Source organism: Pichia kudriavzevii, chromosome 1 (genome assembly GCF_003054445.1).
Source record: "Pichia kudriavzevii chromosome 1, complete sequence".
NCBI classification, from domain to species: domain Eukaryota; kingdom Fungi; phylum Ascomycota; class Pichiomycetes; order Pichiales; family Pichiaceae; genus Pichia; species Pichia kudriavzevii.
The window spans coordinates 632,216-646,633 of record NC_042506.1 but is presented as its reverse complement, the minus strand read 5'-3'; the positions used below and the strand labels follow the sequence as shown (position 1 = coordinate 646,633).

The following is a 14,418-nucleotide window of genomic DNA, read 5'->3' as shown; positions in this document are numbered from 1 at the left end:
GGAGGGGGGGGGGGGGGGGGCTACAAGCATACCGTTCAGATAACTTTACTTTGATAATAACCAAAATCTATAATGTCCAGGTTGTAATTTTTGTGAGTTACTCTCCGGCGTTACCTGCCGCAGCTTGATCTAACAAGATGAGGATAAGTGAACTAAGTTCAATAATTGAAATAGGCTCTCTCAAAAAGTAGCAAATAATTGAAGCATCGAAATTTTGTAGTTGGTTATAGTTTGGATATCGATTATATTTGGTAGTGGGAAGTTTTGGCCAGCAGCACCTATGAAGCATTAAAAAACGGAGAAAACCGTAACCAAATTGCAGATAATATACAGCCTTCAATATTAATTTTCATACTTAGAAAACAAGTTAAAGAATAAAAAGCAATTTAACAATGGATTCGAAGCATATAGAGGCTTAGTTCAAAATAGTTTGAAATATAAAGATATAAAATATTAAAGAAAAGCACACCAACCTTGAGACAACTGAGTCTAACGTAATAAATAAAGTAAAATCATAAACAAAAAGAATTAAAGAAAAAGTGATAAAAAGCGCAAACGTAAATGTAGTTCATTTAACTACTGAGAGGCCTTTAAATATAATAAGCAAAATGGGGTTGCGTGTATGAGTATGTAAATGGATGGATGTATGTATGTGTGTGTGTGTGGATAGCACCATCGATCTAGTGAAGATTATTTTTTCTCCTTTGGTTTAAGCAACTCAAAACTGCACATAAGTTTTTTGTTGACGTTCATGACGGCACCCCAATTTTTGAATTCACCACAATAATTTGGGGCCGAAAAAATGGTCACTAGTTTACGAGATGCGTAAAACTCATAGCCATCTTCGACAACCATGTGACCACGAGCAACCAAATCAAAATCAAATTTCTTACAAAAGTTCTTGACGATTGTACTGTTGAAACAATAAGAAACCCCCCTATCGTTAGGTTTCCAATCTTGAAACTTGTGCTTCGATTTTGATTTCAGCTTAGAAGATGATTTGCTAGACTTGGGATCCTGTGGTTTAAGTTCATTCAAATCTTGAGGATCAGACCACAACAAATCAGCTAGCAAGCCTTCATCTGGAATATCTGTAGGCCTTTGGATATTCCTGATTTGATTCAAGTCGTGTAAGTCTGGAGATAAACCACCATGAACACAAAAAATCTTATCCGCTATTGTTGCGGCAACCGGCAATGTATTGAAAACATCAACAAACAATTTCCAAGTCTTAACGCCAGCTGATGTTCTTCTCTTACATTCATCATAAAATCCATACATCTTTGTAATTTCTGCGGTTTCGTGGTTTCCTCTCAAAAGGAAAAAATTCTCAGGGTATTTGATTTTCAAGCACAGCAACAAAACCATAGTTTCCAAAGATTGTTTCCCACGATCAACATAGTCACCCATGAAAAGGTAGTTTGAGTTTGGCGGGAACCCGCAAAGTTTGAAAATCCTCAATAAATCATGAAACTGGCCATGGATGTCACCTACAATTTTGACGGGGGCAGCCAATTCAAGTAGCATCGGCTGAGACATAAAAATCCTCCTTGATTTAGAGGAAATAAATCGGATTTCATCATATGATAGGGGAAAATATTTAGGGTTTTTCTTTGCTAGACCAGAAGCCACCAATTTCTCAATAATGAGGTCCAAATCCAAGTTGATTTGCCTTTTAGAGGTGGGTTGGTTAGTCTTTGTATCGATTAGAGTTTTCGTCAATTGTGATACAGCATTTGGTTGATTGTTTTGCTTGACGTCACCTATCTGAAGTTTAGACAATTTTTCGACTGATAAGGAAAGCTTGCCAGCCTTGGTGTTTGAAGTAGAAGTAGAAGACGAGGAAGTTGAAGTTGAAGTTGAATTAGGAGAGGTCAATGATGCTTCTTTATCGATATCCAACTTAAAGGGTAAATCTTGAGAATCGGTTGAAGAAGGTGACGAAGGGGAAGAAGATGATGGAGAAGCCATAAAAGTGGACAGGGAATTTGTTGTTTCATCAATTGGGTAGAGGGTAGTCTTCTGATAATTTGAGGAGGATAGATTTGTACTAAATGAGGATACTGAAGGTGAGGTCAGATATGAACCACAAAGGCTATTGGGGAAACTGCCATCTTCGAAGGATGAGGCAGAAGATGAAGAGACTGAATAATCTAGAGGAATACCAGCATATCTTGAACGGGGGGGTTGGGCTGCTTGAATGTTAGAGCTAGCATGTGAGTGAGACTGGCGATGATGATGGTGGGGGTTGTAATGATTATGATTGTCAAGGTGTAAACTATTGTTTTTTTTCGCATTATTAATAATTAAAGGATTAACATCAGTAGTAATGATGGTATTAGTAGTAAAGTTATTATTTGAATCGATTAGAGGATCGATATTTAAGTGTTTATTATCTGAATTTACCGACCGTATGGGCAACGGGTCGGGATCATCTTGGGAAGCGGGGGAAGTGACCGAAGATGAAGTTTGATTTGAATTGTTTAAATCAGTTCTACTGGGTGGGTTTCCCATTATAGTCAATGGTTTATCTTTTGGGAAAAGTATGAGCTAGACGGATTTGACAAGGAGGATGGCGATAAACTTGGATATAACTATTAGTTGGAAAAGGGGACAGATAAAGATGAGTTTTTTAAAGAAGGCAGAAAGGAGAGTTTGGGTATAACCAACGAAAGTCAAACACACATAATTTTTGTTGTGAGGAAACGGTGGCGAAGAAAAAATTAGAGTCGATGTGGATGTGGATGTGGATGTGGATGTGGGGGGGGGGAGGGAGGCTGAGAAACTGCACTGGAGAAACTTCCCTCGTTTGGAGAAGTTTGGAAATTGTCAGAAAAAGAAAAATTGCTGCTTCTCTGCAACAGAAACAGCCGTCGCGCCGCGACGGCAGCAAATGTTGTTGCAAAACAACTATTTTTGTTTTAAAGAAAAAAAAAACATTTTGTTGGGTAATTCGTGCGTCATAACGGTGCTGTCCCAATTGAAAAAAAAAACAGTGCCCCGTGTTTCTGCCACCCAACATTTTGGGTTCTGTTTCTTATTTCCGAGTGAGAAAGGGGCGAGGAAGAAAGTGGAAGGAAGGAGAACCAAGGATAAATCAGAGAACAAGAAAAAACAAGGAGGCTCAGCATCTTACTTCCCAAGCTCTGTCGTGAATTGTTCAACACTGGTTTCTCACCTCTGTGTCACCTCTGCCTTTACTTGTTTATCCCAATGTAGATTTATTGCTATTCACTTATTACTATTTACTTACTACTAGTTAGTCATATTAAAATTTTACCAAGTCATTGGAGAACCTCTTTCATCTGTTTTGAGAAATTATCCACTCTTAAGAAAAGAGACCACTCCCTCATTAATGTCGTAATATCTGTATGCCGTTAAGAGGTACGTACTATATCGTGGCCTGCCCAATGGGGTTTCCGTGACAAGTTGCATATGCATCATGCAACAAGTTCATGAAAAACGCGCTGAGCCTTCACAGAGGGGAAAAAAAAAAATCCGTGCTCCTCCCACTGTTTAGGCTGGACTTCCCCTGACACGAGCCTCCGTGTTTCTCGTTATTTAAGAAAATGGGTAATGTGTACCCCCCCCCCCCTTAACAGTAGAAATGAGGAAGCAGAAAAGGGTTTTGGTTACGTAGATCTTCCAATGTCAACACATACCGGCCAAGTGAGTTGGTGGTTATGATCTTTGGACTACATATACGCTATTATAACAAAAAAACAGCACAACAGTATGTAATAAAACGAGTTGGATTGCGGATAGCACAACCGGAATCCGCAGCAAGCGAGAGGAGGGGAAAAAACAAAAAAAAAAAAGAAAAGCAAGTGTTTTTACTGCTAACGATCGGATTTAAGTGGAGGTGCGTATATCTGGGTGTGTGTTTTTTTTTTTGTTGTTGCTTTGGGATTTGGATTTTCCAGCACATGCCCTACAGAAAGGCACATGTGCGTTGAGATGTTCAACTTTACTGTAGTTTTTCCCCTCTTTGCTGCTTCTTTCTTAGTTTTCGCCACACAAGTTTTTCATCTTATTGCTATTATTTAGAGGTGTTGGTATAAATATATTCACTATCGATGGTTCTAATAAACGTCCCCGTTGGTGAAGCGAAAAAGGGCGAGACTGCCCCAAGAAGATCTTACAGAGTTAAAAATGGTGCTGTTGTCAGGCCAAAGGGCTATAAATGTTCGACGGTCTATGAGTACTTCAACGAAGTTGTTGAGAGACATGGTAAAGACAAGAGATGTCAGGGATGGAGAGACACTATTAAGGTGCACACGGAATTGAAGAAAGTGACCAAGATTGTCGATGGACAGGAGACAAGTGTTGATAAGAAGTGGATTTACTATGAGAAATCCGATTATAAATATATTACCTTTGGTCAATTACAAGAAATTGTCAATAACTACGGTAAAGGTTTAATTGAAATTGGAATTAACCATTCCAATAGTGATAAATTACACATTTTTGCCTCAACTTCTCCATATTGGATGAGGACCTTTTTGGCGGCTCAGACTCAAGGTATCCCTGTGGTGACTGCCTATGATTCTCTTGGTGAAGAAGGTTTGACTCATTCTTTGGTGCAGACCGGATCCAAAGCCATCTTTACTGATAATGAATTGTTGGGGAAATTGATCAATCCTTTACAAAAGGCAACCGAAGTCAAGTTCATTATTTATTCTTCTCAATTGGATTCAAATAATGAAGCTATCGATGTTGAAGCATCTAAGAAAAATATTGAAGAAATCAAGAAAGTTAGACCTGATATTAAATTCTATTCGATTAATGACGTTATCAAGTTAGGTAAAGACAAAAATGAATCAATTGAATTCCATCCTCCAAAACCAGAAGACCTGTCGTGTATTATGTACACTTCCGGATCAACCGGTCCTCCAAAGGGTGTTGTTTTATCCCATGCCAACATTGTTGCAGGTATAGGTGGTGTTTCCGTTAATGTTCCAGATACCATAATTACTCAAAGGGATAGAGTCATTGCCTTCTTACCATTGGCTCATATCTTTGAATTGGTTTTCGAATTGATTACATTCTATTGGGGATCAACTGCAGGTTATGCTAACGTCAAGACCTTAACTGATGCATCTTGTAAAAATTGTGAAGGTGATATGAAGACTTTCAAACCAACTGTTATGGTTGGTGTTGCTGCTGTTTGGGAAGCAGTTAAGAAGGGTATTATATCTCAAATTGAAAAGGCCCCACAAACTACGCAAAAGGTGTTTTGGGCAGCATATCATGTAAAGGAAACTTCTAAGAAATACCATATTCCTCTTGTTCCATCTCTTGTTGATACGGTTATCTTTAAGAAAATCAAAGCAGCAACCGGTGGACATATCCGTTATATGCTAAATGGTGGTTCTCCTCTATCTGGTGAAACTCAAAGATTTATTACTAATACTATTGGCCCAATGCTTATTGGTTATGGTTTAACGGAAACTTGTGCAAATACTTGTGTCCTCATCCCAGAACATTTCGAATTTGATGTCTGTGGATCTTTGGTTGGTTCGGTTACTGTCAAATTGATTGATGTTCCAGAAGCCGGTTATTTTGCAAAGAATAACCAAGGTGAAATTTTGATTAGTGGTGCCCCAGTTTTGAAGGAGTACTATAAGAATCCAGAAGAAACTAAGAAGGCTTTTGAATACGAAGAAGGCTGGTTCAGTACTGGTGATATCGGTGAATGGACTTCAACTGGTGCTTTAAAGGTGATTGATCGTAAGAAGAACTTAGTTAAAACCTTAAACGGTGAATATATTGCTCTTGAGAAAATCGAATCTATTTACAGATCAAATAAATACGTCTTGAACATTTGTTGTTATGCTGATGAAAATAAGGTCAAACCAGTTGGTATCATTCTTCCAAATGAAGCACAGGTGAAGGAGTTGATTTTTAAATTGGGGTTGGATAAGAAGGCAAAATCTGCTTCTGAAATCGAAATTTCCAACTTTATTGAGAATAAAAAGCTGGTGAAGGAAATAACCAAATCCGTTTTAGACACTGGTAAATCTGGTGGATTGAACGGTATCGAATTGATCTTAGGTTGTGTCCTTGTTGACGATGAATGGACTCCTGAATCAGGATATGTTACATCGGCTCAAAAGCTACAAAGAAAGAAAATTCTTGGAAGCGTCAAAGAAAGAGTTGATCAACTGTATGCTGAGAACCAATAGGTCATTTGTATTTTTTTTGTTTTCCCTCCTTCATTTACTCATCTAGCATATCTTCATGCCTCGTTTATCTTTTTTTTTTCAACTTTTTTATCATTCTACCTTTTCAGTCTTGTTTAATATTTGCCAGTTAATATTTTTTTTTCTCCAATAAAAATAAAAAAGGAAAGAAAATCGTAACAACCAAATGTAAACAACTTTATCTAAATATTTCTATATTTTACTAATACACAGGTCACTTCTTAGAAAGGACTTTTTCAAACCCATTCATTTCTTTGCCAACCAACTCATTGAATTTATCAAATGCATCGAGGTAAATATGATGACCGGCGTCAGGCACCAATTCAACCGTACTGCTTCCATGTGAAATTTGGTTTAGTTTCTCGGCACTTTTAATACCACCAGTATAATCCATCCAATCGTGAGTACCATACATCCAAACCGTTTTGCCAGAATAGCTTTTCAACTTCTCCAATCTATCAAACATAGGATGCCTTGGAACGGCGCCAGCTGCTAAAAGGTAGTTAAGCATATATTCTCCGCTTCCTTTCGCATTGAAAATTGTATAAGAATACTGATGCATCAGTTTCTTCAAACTGTTATCAAACAGGTGGTCAATAGCAAACCTTCTTGAAGTCCAACCACTAACAAGATAGGAACCCAGAGGACCGAGGTTCCTAACAACAGAAAAGGGTGAAATGTTCTGATTCCAAAGTTTTACAAACCATGTTGGGGTGGACTCTTCTGCTATTGATGGTGTCCTCTTTGACCAAATCCCACCAGGTGAAACGAGAATCAAAGTATTCCAAAATCTCCTAGGATTGGCAGATGTATTGGTCAATTCTTTCATTTGGTTTTCATGCTTTGTATTCAACTCTTTGGCTTTCTTGGATCCGAATACACTGAACCTGGATTTGATATTTTCATACTCACTTTCACCTATATAATTGGTGCCTTGAACTTCATGAAGTTGCAACGCTAACGACAAATATCCGCCCATGGAATGCGCCACAACAACAGTGTTCTTTTCGTCCAATCCTCGGGAGACAAACCAGTCTCTTAATGGAACAGTAAATAGTTTCTCAACTGTTTCGTAATTTTGGAATGGTATTCTAGATGGAAACGTTACACGGGTAGAACAACCATAACCTGGCAAATCAATTGCATGAATGTGCCAATCAGGATGTTCCTTGGATATTTTTTCTATATTTTTAATAAAAAATCCAAGACCTGCACCATAACCATGTATAAATACCAGATGTTTGTCATTTTTCACGTTTCTTTTTGGCTTTATGTGAAACTCGTTTATATCCGGAAACACTAATGAATTAGGACTTTCATATCTCAGAACTTTTGAAGAGTGATCAGCAGATGATTCAGGGTAAAAGGGCAGTGTCGATAATAGCTCATGTTGCGCCGCTTCTAAAGTTTTCTTATCCCAGTAGTGCTTAAAACTATCAGAGAGGGGAAGAGGAAACAATTTCGGAGAGATAGCCGATAGTGGAGCACCAGATGGGGATGTTGGTTTTCGATAAGTCGTTGATGTTGCGCCGGATGATGCGGTAAGTTCAGCTGAGATACTATTCAAATTATCATTTTCCATATTATTCATCTTTATCTTGTAAGTATGAGTTAATCTTTTAATAATCCTGATATTCTTGTTCTTCAACATAAATTCAATTTCTGTTTGTAGATTGTTTAACTGAAAATGACTTTCAACTAAAGGGCAACAAAAGCTATATTTCACTCATAAAAATATACAAGTATTCCAGCTACCTATACCAAGTATAAGCCGTCCTGTGGGAAATAGATATCCGAAACACCCAAACAACTCGTGTGTGTTGCCAACAAAAAACGAAGATAGCACGGAGATGATATAGAGTCTTTCCAGACTGGGCGAGGTACATTCTTCCCTACAAAATTGTTGGATTCCAAAAAAGAAAAGAGTAAAAAAATGAAGGAAGCGAGGTTCGAACTCGCGCGGACATGCGTCCAACAGATCTTAAGTCTGCCGCCTTAGACCACTCGGCCATCCCTCCAAATACAAAACTTTAACCGCTCTAGACTTTAATGATGTGGTTTTCTGGAAACTAAAATCAAATCAATAAATATACTAGGAGTTTATAGGATTTAAGGGATTATTTTTAAAGAAAACTGTTCGGCAAGATGTTTTGATATATTAGTTTAAATTTAGAAAATAGTTTCAAGAGATATAGTTTACACTTCGTTAGAAGACCTTAAGTTGGATAATAAATTATAGCAGACTAAAAAAAAAGATTTGTTTTTGGACTGAGCAAGTGTTCATCAGACTATATGTATAGTGATTCAAATATTTAGGGTAAACAGGATAGCTAGATTAGTATTTACTTTGCTTTGACATCAAATTATTCCATTTGCAATTTAATTGGTTACTAGTTACAAGAAAACTACAAACAATTATAATTGAAAAAACTACTTTATGTTCAATATTTCTAAAAATACAAAGAATTAAGTCTTCTGTGATTCAACGTCTTCATATTTCAAGACAACAGTTTTTGCAACTCCATATTCGTCTGTTCCATGCTCATTGTCCCACTGTTCAACTTCTTCAAGCTTGACTTTAACTATAGTATTTCCAATCTCACCGTTCTGCAAAATGTATTCAACTTCACGGTGAACGTAGCCTCCAAGCTTTGGTAAGGTATATCTCCAAACAAAGTAATATGCAATACAAAGCATTAACAAGCCAATCGTTACTATAGGATATGTGGCATAGAAAAATGTCACATCGGAGCCAATAAGCCCATGTTTTGGTGGAACAAAAGCTAGAATAATAACCATAAGCTCAAACAGTAGCAAAATTATAATACAAGGAAGCGGCAAATATTGGCCTTTGGTCCCAAGATTTCTAAGCTTACGATCTCTTCGAACCTTTAGTAAACCACAAATAAGAGCCAAAGTAAAAATATATCCCGAATATGAACCCATATCAACAATGAAATTAAATGCTGAACCAGCTGGTGGTGCAACTATCATAATAAAATTGACAATCCATGTCACCAATATTGGGCCAAGTGGAGTTCCAAAAGGTTTTGTGGAAGTCCAAAATTTAGGGAACGGGAGAACACCTTGTCTCCCACATTCTCTAAGGCCCCTTGAATGGGAAAGAACTGCTGTAACCAAATGGCCATAAGCTGACAAGGCAACCATAACGTTAAGAAACTTGGTAGCATATTTATTTTGAAAAGCATTTTGAAAAAGAATAGTTGCTACCCCATTACCAGAGTGTTTAATTTCATCAGGAGTTCCACCTGCATAATAAGCTGTTATCATGAGGATGTATAATATTAAAATAACAATCATGGATACAGGAACATAAAAGGAGAAAGTTCTGATCATACTTTTTTCTCTTTCACTTTCTGTTTGCCCCTTTTTAGAACTCGAGTATTCTGCAACAACTCCAAAGGCATAACTATATCCACCATACGAAAAGGCCACATTAATGATGGAATTGGCAATATTGTTACCTTGTGTTGTAGTACCCTCCCACATATTCGTGAAACTGGCATGTGGGTCTTTGACTTTAGTTCCACCACCCAAAACGACAAACCCAAGAATCACAATAAAGACCATAAAAACTACTTTAACAAAACCTAAAAGGTTTTGAAGTCTGAGTGACCATTTTGTACTTAAGCCGATGTGGACACAAGAGAGAGTCAAAGCAGCAATTGCAATGCCTCTATAGTGCCATGTAGTGACTTCAGCTCCGCTTGCACTGAGAAGGTATTGTCCAACTGCTAGAGCTGAAGAGGTAGTGAAAGACAAAACGACAGAAACAGCTGCATAAATGGTCGGAAACAAAAACTTAGGTTTGGTGTAGGCTTGTTCAAGATATGCCACATCGCCACCATTTCTTTTAGGATAATATCCAGCAAATTCGACATAGAGGAATACGCTGAACATAGGAAGAAAGAAACAACTTAACCATAGGACATATGTTGACCCAATAGAACCCATTGACTTTACAATTGTTCCTGGTCCTGTAAAAATACCCGTACCAACAACACCTTGAATGATCAATACAATGACTGATAGTGGCCCCACAGAATAACCCAAGGGATTTTTTTTCTCTTCTGGAGTACCCACCTCGATGACCGTTGTATGGTCCTCTTTCTTCGATGTATAATCACCACTATCATGAGTCTCTGATACTCTGTTTGAATTTACGCTAACATCATCGACACTCTGAATTGTTGTTCTTCTAAACAGGTTAGTAAGAGTTCCCCTCATGGTGATTATTGATAGAGTTTTACATAGTTTTAAGATACATATAGTAATTTTAGGATCCTATGGGTCCAATCGTACTCTATTTAAACTATTTTTTTTTGATTCCCGATGAAGTCAATGTTCATGCCACAGTATATATAAGTAACACAGCTACATGTAAAAAAAAAAAAGATACTCATCACCGACCCGTTCAATTTGATATTCTTGCTATGTGAGGCTTTCCATCAGTGCGACTAGAGTATGAAGTGTGGTTTTCATACCTGGTACTATTTTCAAGTTCATGTTAAGTATCACCAAGAGCACATCTGCTTATAATAACGATTACAAACCTTCAAATTCGAGGTTCTAGTATAATCTGATGTATTTTTGGATATATCAATAAACAAATACAGAAACAGACATACTTTTCTAAGCAATTCATAGTAAACCACATAATAACAAAGCCACACTGTGGTGCAAAAGCTTATTTGATGCATCACAAAGAACTCAGTATAGGAATTTGAATTAAAGTTAAATTTCAGGTGAAGACTAAACGGCAATAATTCCCTTAGCATGTGTTTATTGAAGGCGCCACTTTAATTCCATTTGTCAGCAAAGAAAGATGCACATTGCAGAAATTATACGGATCATCATCAGAGGATTAGAAATATTGTCTTGTGTCTACCCATTTTACCTGATAAAAGCTAGACAGATCTATTTTGCCGGAGCAGCCTTTTGTTTATCCAGAATATGTTCTCTAGTTATAATACTTACCAGATTCGAAATCCAATACTACCTAGAAATCACAGATATTCACTTTAAGTCACGAATAGTGTTACAACAAACAGTATGATAGATGATGTTTCCACATGAACGTTCTAGCTATATCTGAGATGCTACCATAAAGTCTTAGGCCAGCTTTTTAAGATCCAAGGAACTGACCCGAACAGCGATAAAAGCAGGCAGCCACGCATATATAGTCACTATAAAGGAACTACACAGTCAAGTCAATACCTGAGCGCTAGCACGTTCTTTTGATACTCTTGCGTTTTCAGCTTTTAGACTTACTTGGTTAAGAAGCTCAAATGACACCCGCTTGAATCATAAAGTTACAAAATGTTTTTTAGTGTTTTGTTTGGGAGTGTCAATTACCCCGAAGAAGAGGCAAATACCCGCATCACAACTGAAAGCTACATAAACAGAAGTTGTCTCTATTCATCAACGGGGACATTCTCAAAAACTTAAAGTGTGGTTATTAGAGGAACAATTGTTTTCTAAATCAGAGGTTGATACTCTGCAAACACCTTTGAGGAATCTTTCTTTCATTGATTGGGTGAACATATACACAAAAGGTTTCGACGATTCATAGAAAAGAGCCGACCCTAAAAAATATAAAAACATTGGGGTAAAAACTATCTTGAGAAAAAGATAAACATATGGTATAATGTTAAGCGTCTTAGCTTTGACCATTCAACGAAACCTTTATAGCGAACATCTTAGTGAAAATACATAACGTTGCTTTTATGTAGCTGGATTGTGCAGAAACTAGATGAATATCAAACTCCCTTAAAATGAATGCTGCATCAAGAGAGTCCTTAGAATCCAAAGACACAAATTTTTTTTAGAGTCTTCATTATCCACCAAACGTCTAATCTGCTCTATTTACACCAGGCTTCCATTTGAAGTTACTATAACTGTAAAGTTATGACCTGTCAGTGTAATCATTGTCACAGGTCTTTTTTAGCTATCGACACTTGCCCCTGTTTTATTTAGCTCAAATTATAGTGTACATGTAAAAAGATTAAGAGACTACCTACACCAATTAGAGACAAACTGTCGGCTTCATTTTCAAGCCAACGGCTTCAGATCTTACAGATATCAGAGAATTCTCTTACCGTGTGCATCCCCCCTTCCATTCTCTCAGTGACTTTCAAATTTTCTTGATCGTTTCATGAAAACATTAGTTAAGGAACTTAAATTCAATATTTGTGTTGCACTAAATAGCACCAAGAATCGACAAATGGTGAAAGTAAACACTAGGAGTCCAATTTGTCAACTACAGCTATTGTAGTTTCTCTAAGCAAAACGTACAAGTCGGCCAAGTTTTCGACTGTGACTTTTGGAGTGGTACACTTTCTGACCTCGTGCCTGTTTTGAAATGATGTCTAGCGCTGCTGTAGAAAAAAAGAGGTTGACGTGTCGCTAGTCGAGAAAGGCGGCGTGCTTTTTAATGGCAACTTTACATTTTAATTTGGTGTTCCTGAAGGCAATTGTTTTTCTTCTGCCATAGTTTGGATCAAAAACCGATTTACTAACACTCATTATGCAACTATCTATCAGAACCATAACTTCTGTCTTGGCTGCAATTACCAACATCCTCTCAGTCAGAGCTGAAGATGCTGTTGCGCCAGAGGATTCTGCTGTCGTCAAGCTTACCCAAGATACCTTCAAGGAATTCATCGAATCTAACCCTTATGTGTTGGCCGAATTCTTTGCTCCATGGTGTGGTCATTGTAAGAGATTAGGTCCAGAATTTGCCTCAGCAGCGGATTCATTGGTTGAAACCCATCCTGAGATTAAACTAGCTCAAATTGATTGTACCGAGGAGAGAGATCTATGTGCTGATTTTGAGATTAGAGGTTACCCAACCTTGAAGGTTTTCAAGGGAGACACCGAAAATATTTCCGACTATCCTGGTCAAAGATCCTCGGATTCCATCCAAAGCTATATGGTCAAACTAACCTTACCAGCCGTCCAAGTTTTCACTGATGGTAAAGAAATTGATGCAAAGGTTGGTGATTTAACCGAATCTTTCATTCTCCAAATCTTACCAGAAGGTGCTGAAGAATCTGCTTCAAATACTACTTTTTATGACGTTGCTAACAAGTATAAGGAGCATTTCACCTTTGCTTCAACCTCAGATAAAGATTACGTGAAAAAGTATGCTAACGGTAAAAAACCTTCTTATGTTGTTTTCAGAAAGGGTGAAACCGTTGACGATGCATCTGTTTATAAGGGGGAAGACATTGGCGAAGAAGCAGACCGCTTGGTTGAGTTTATTGATGTTGAGTCAAAGCCATTATTTGGTGAGATTAACGGCGCAACCTACCAAGCTTATACCTCAGCCGGCATTCCATTGGCATACTACTTTTATTCTTCCACCGAGGAAAGAGATGTTGCTGAACCAATTATCAAAAAATTGGCAAAGAAGTACAGAGGTGAATTAAACTTTGTTGGCTTGGATGCGGCTCAATTCGGTTTACATGCCCAAAATTTGAATATGCAAGAAGAATTCCCTCTATTCGTTATACATGATCTTGAGTCTAATAAGAAATACGGTATTGATCAATCCAAGGAGTTAGACAACAACGATATTCCACAATTTGTTCAAAAGTTCAAGGCAGGTAAATTAGATCCTATTGTTAAATCTGAACCAATTCCAGAATCCCAAAACTCTTCTGTTTATCACTTAGTTGGTGCAGAACATGACGCTATTGTTAATTCCAAGAAGGATGTCTTTGTTAAATATTATGCACCATGGTGTGGTCACTGTAAAAAATTAGCTCCTGTCTTTGAAGAACTAGCTTCTCTATTTGAAGGAAAAGATGTCATAGTTGCCGAAATAGATCATACCCAAAATGATGTGGAAGGTGTTGAAATTCAAGGTTACCCAACCTTAGTTTTGTTCCCAGCGGATGGTTCTGAACCTGTTTACTATGAAGAGAACAGATCTTTAGAATCAATGGCAGAGTTCATCAAGGAACATGGTTCTCTGAAGATCGATGCGTTTGGAGATGCAAAAGAAGAAGTTGAATCTACCGCCACTGGTGCTCAAGAAACCGAAGCACCAGAAGCAGCAGCAGAAAACGAGAATGCTCATGATGAGCTATGATGTTCTATTCTACCTAGTTAACAACTGATTATTGATGTAGTTACCCACTTTATTTTTATAAACGTATTGTACAAAACACTGAAAATACTCAAACGGTTT

General features: G+C 37.6%; 5 protein-coding genes and 1 non-coding gene across 6 annotated transcripts; 2 read left to right on the top strand and 4 right to left on the bottom strand.

Moving 5' to 3' along the window:
- Positions 1 to 690: 690 nt before the first annotated feature.
- C5L36_0A02970 (uncharacterized protein) lies at positions 691 to 2,514 on the bottom strand (the record flags this gene model as incomplete). Its single annotated transcript, XM_029463312.1, has 1 exon — positions 691 to 2,514. The coding sequence occupies one exon, from the start codon at positions 2,512 to 2,514 to the stop codon at positions 691 to 693; it is 1,824 nt and encodes a 607-aa protein (XP_029319172.1).
- Positions 2,515 to 4,076: 1,562 nt separating this feature from the next.
- C5L36_0A02960 (uncharacterized protein) lies at positions 4,077 to 6,185 on the top strand (the record flags this gene model as incomplete). The annotated part of the gene is made up of 1 exon (XM_029463311.1): positions 4,077 to 6,185. One exon carries the CDS (start codon positions 4,077 to 4,079, stop codon positions 6,183 to 6,185), a length of 2,109 nt encoding a protein of 702 aa, XP_029319171.1.
- A 232-nt stretch (positions 6,186 to 6,417) lies between these two features.
- Positions 6,418 to 7,854, bottom strand: C5L36_0A02950 (uncharacterized protein; the record flags this gene model as incomplete). The annotated part of the gene is made up of 1 exon (XM_029463310.1): positions 6,418 to 7,854. The coding sequence occupies one exon, from the start codon at positions 7,852 to 7,854 to the stop codon at positions 6,418 to 6,420; it is 1,437 nt and encodes a 478-aa protein (XP_029319170.1).
- Positions 7,855 to 8,137: 283 nt separating this feature from the next.
- Positions 8,138 to 8,221, bottom strand: C5L36_0Atrna3L. Its single transcript has one exon. It is a non-coding gene; the product is annotated as a tRNA-Leu (tRNA).
- A 448-nt stretch (positions 8,222 to 8,669) lies between these two features.
- On the bottom strand, positions 8,670 to 10,451 carry C5L36_0A02940 (uncharacterized protein; the record flags this gene model as incomplete). Its single annotated transcript, XM_029463309.1, has 1 exon — positions 8,670 to 10,451. The coding sequence occupies one exon, from the start codon at positions 10,449 to 10,451 to the stop codon at positions 8,670 to 8,672; it is 1,782 nt and encodes a 593-aa protein (XP_029319169.1).
- A 2,299-nt stretch (positions 10,452 to 12,750) lies between these two features.
- Positions 12,751 to 14,319, top strand: C5L36_0A02930 (uncharacterized protein; the record flags this gene model as incomplete). Its single annotated transcript, XM_029463308.1, has 1 exon — positions 12,751 to 14,319. The coding sequence occupies one exon, from the start codon at positions 12,751 to 12,753 to the stop codon at positions 14,317 to 14,319; it is 1,569 nt and encodes a 522-aa protein (XP_029319168.1).
- Positions 14,320 to 14,418: the final 99 nt, after the last annotated feature.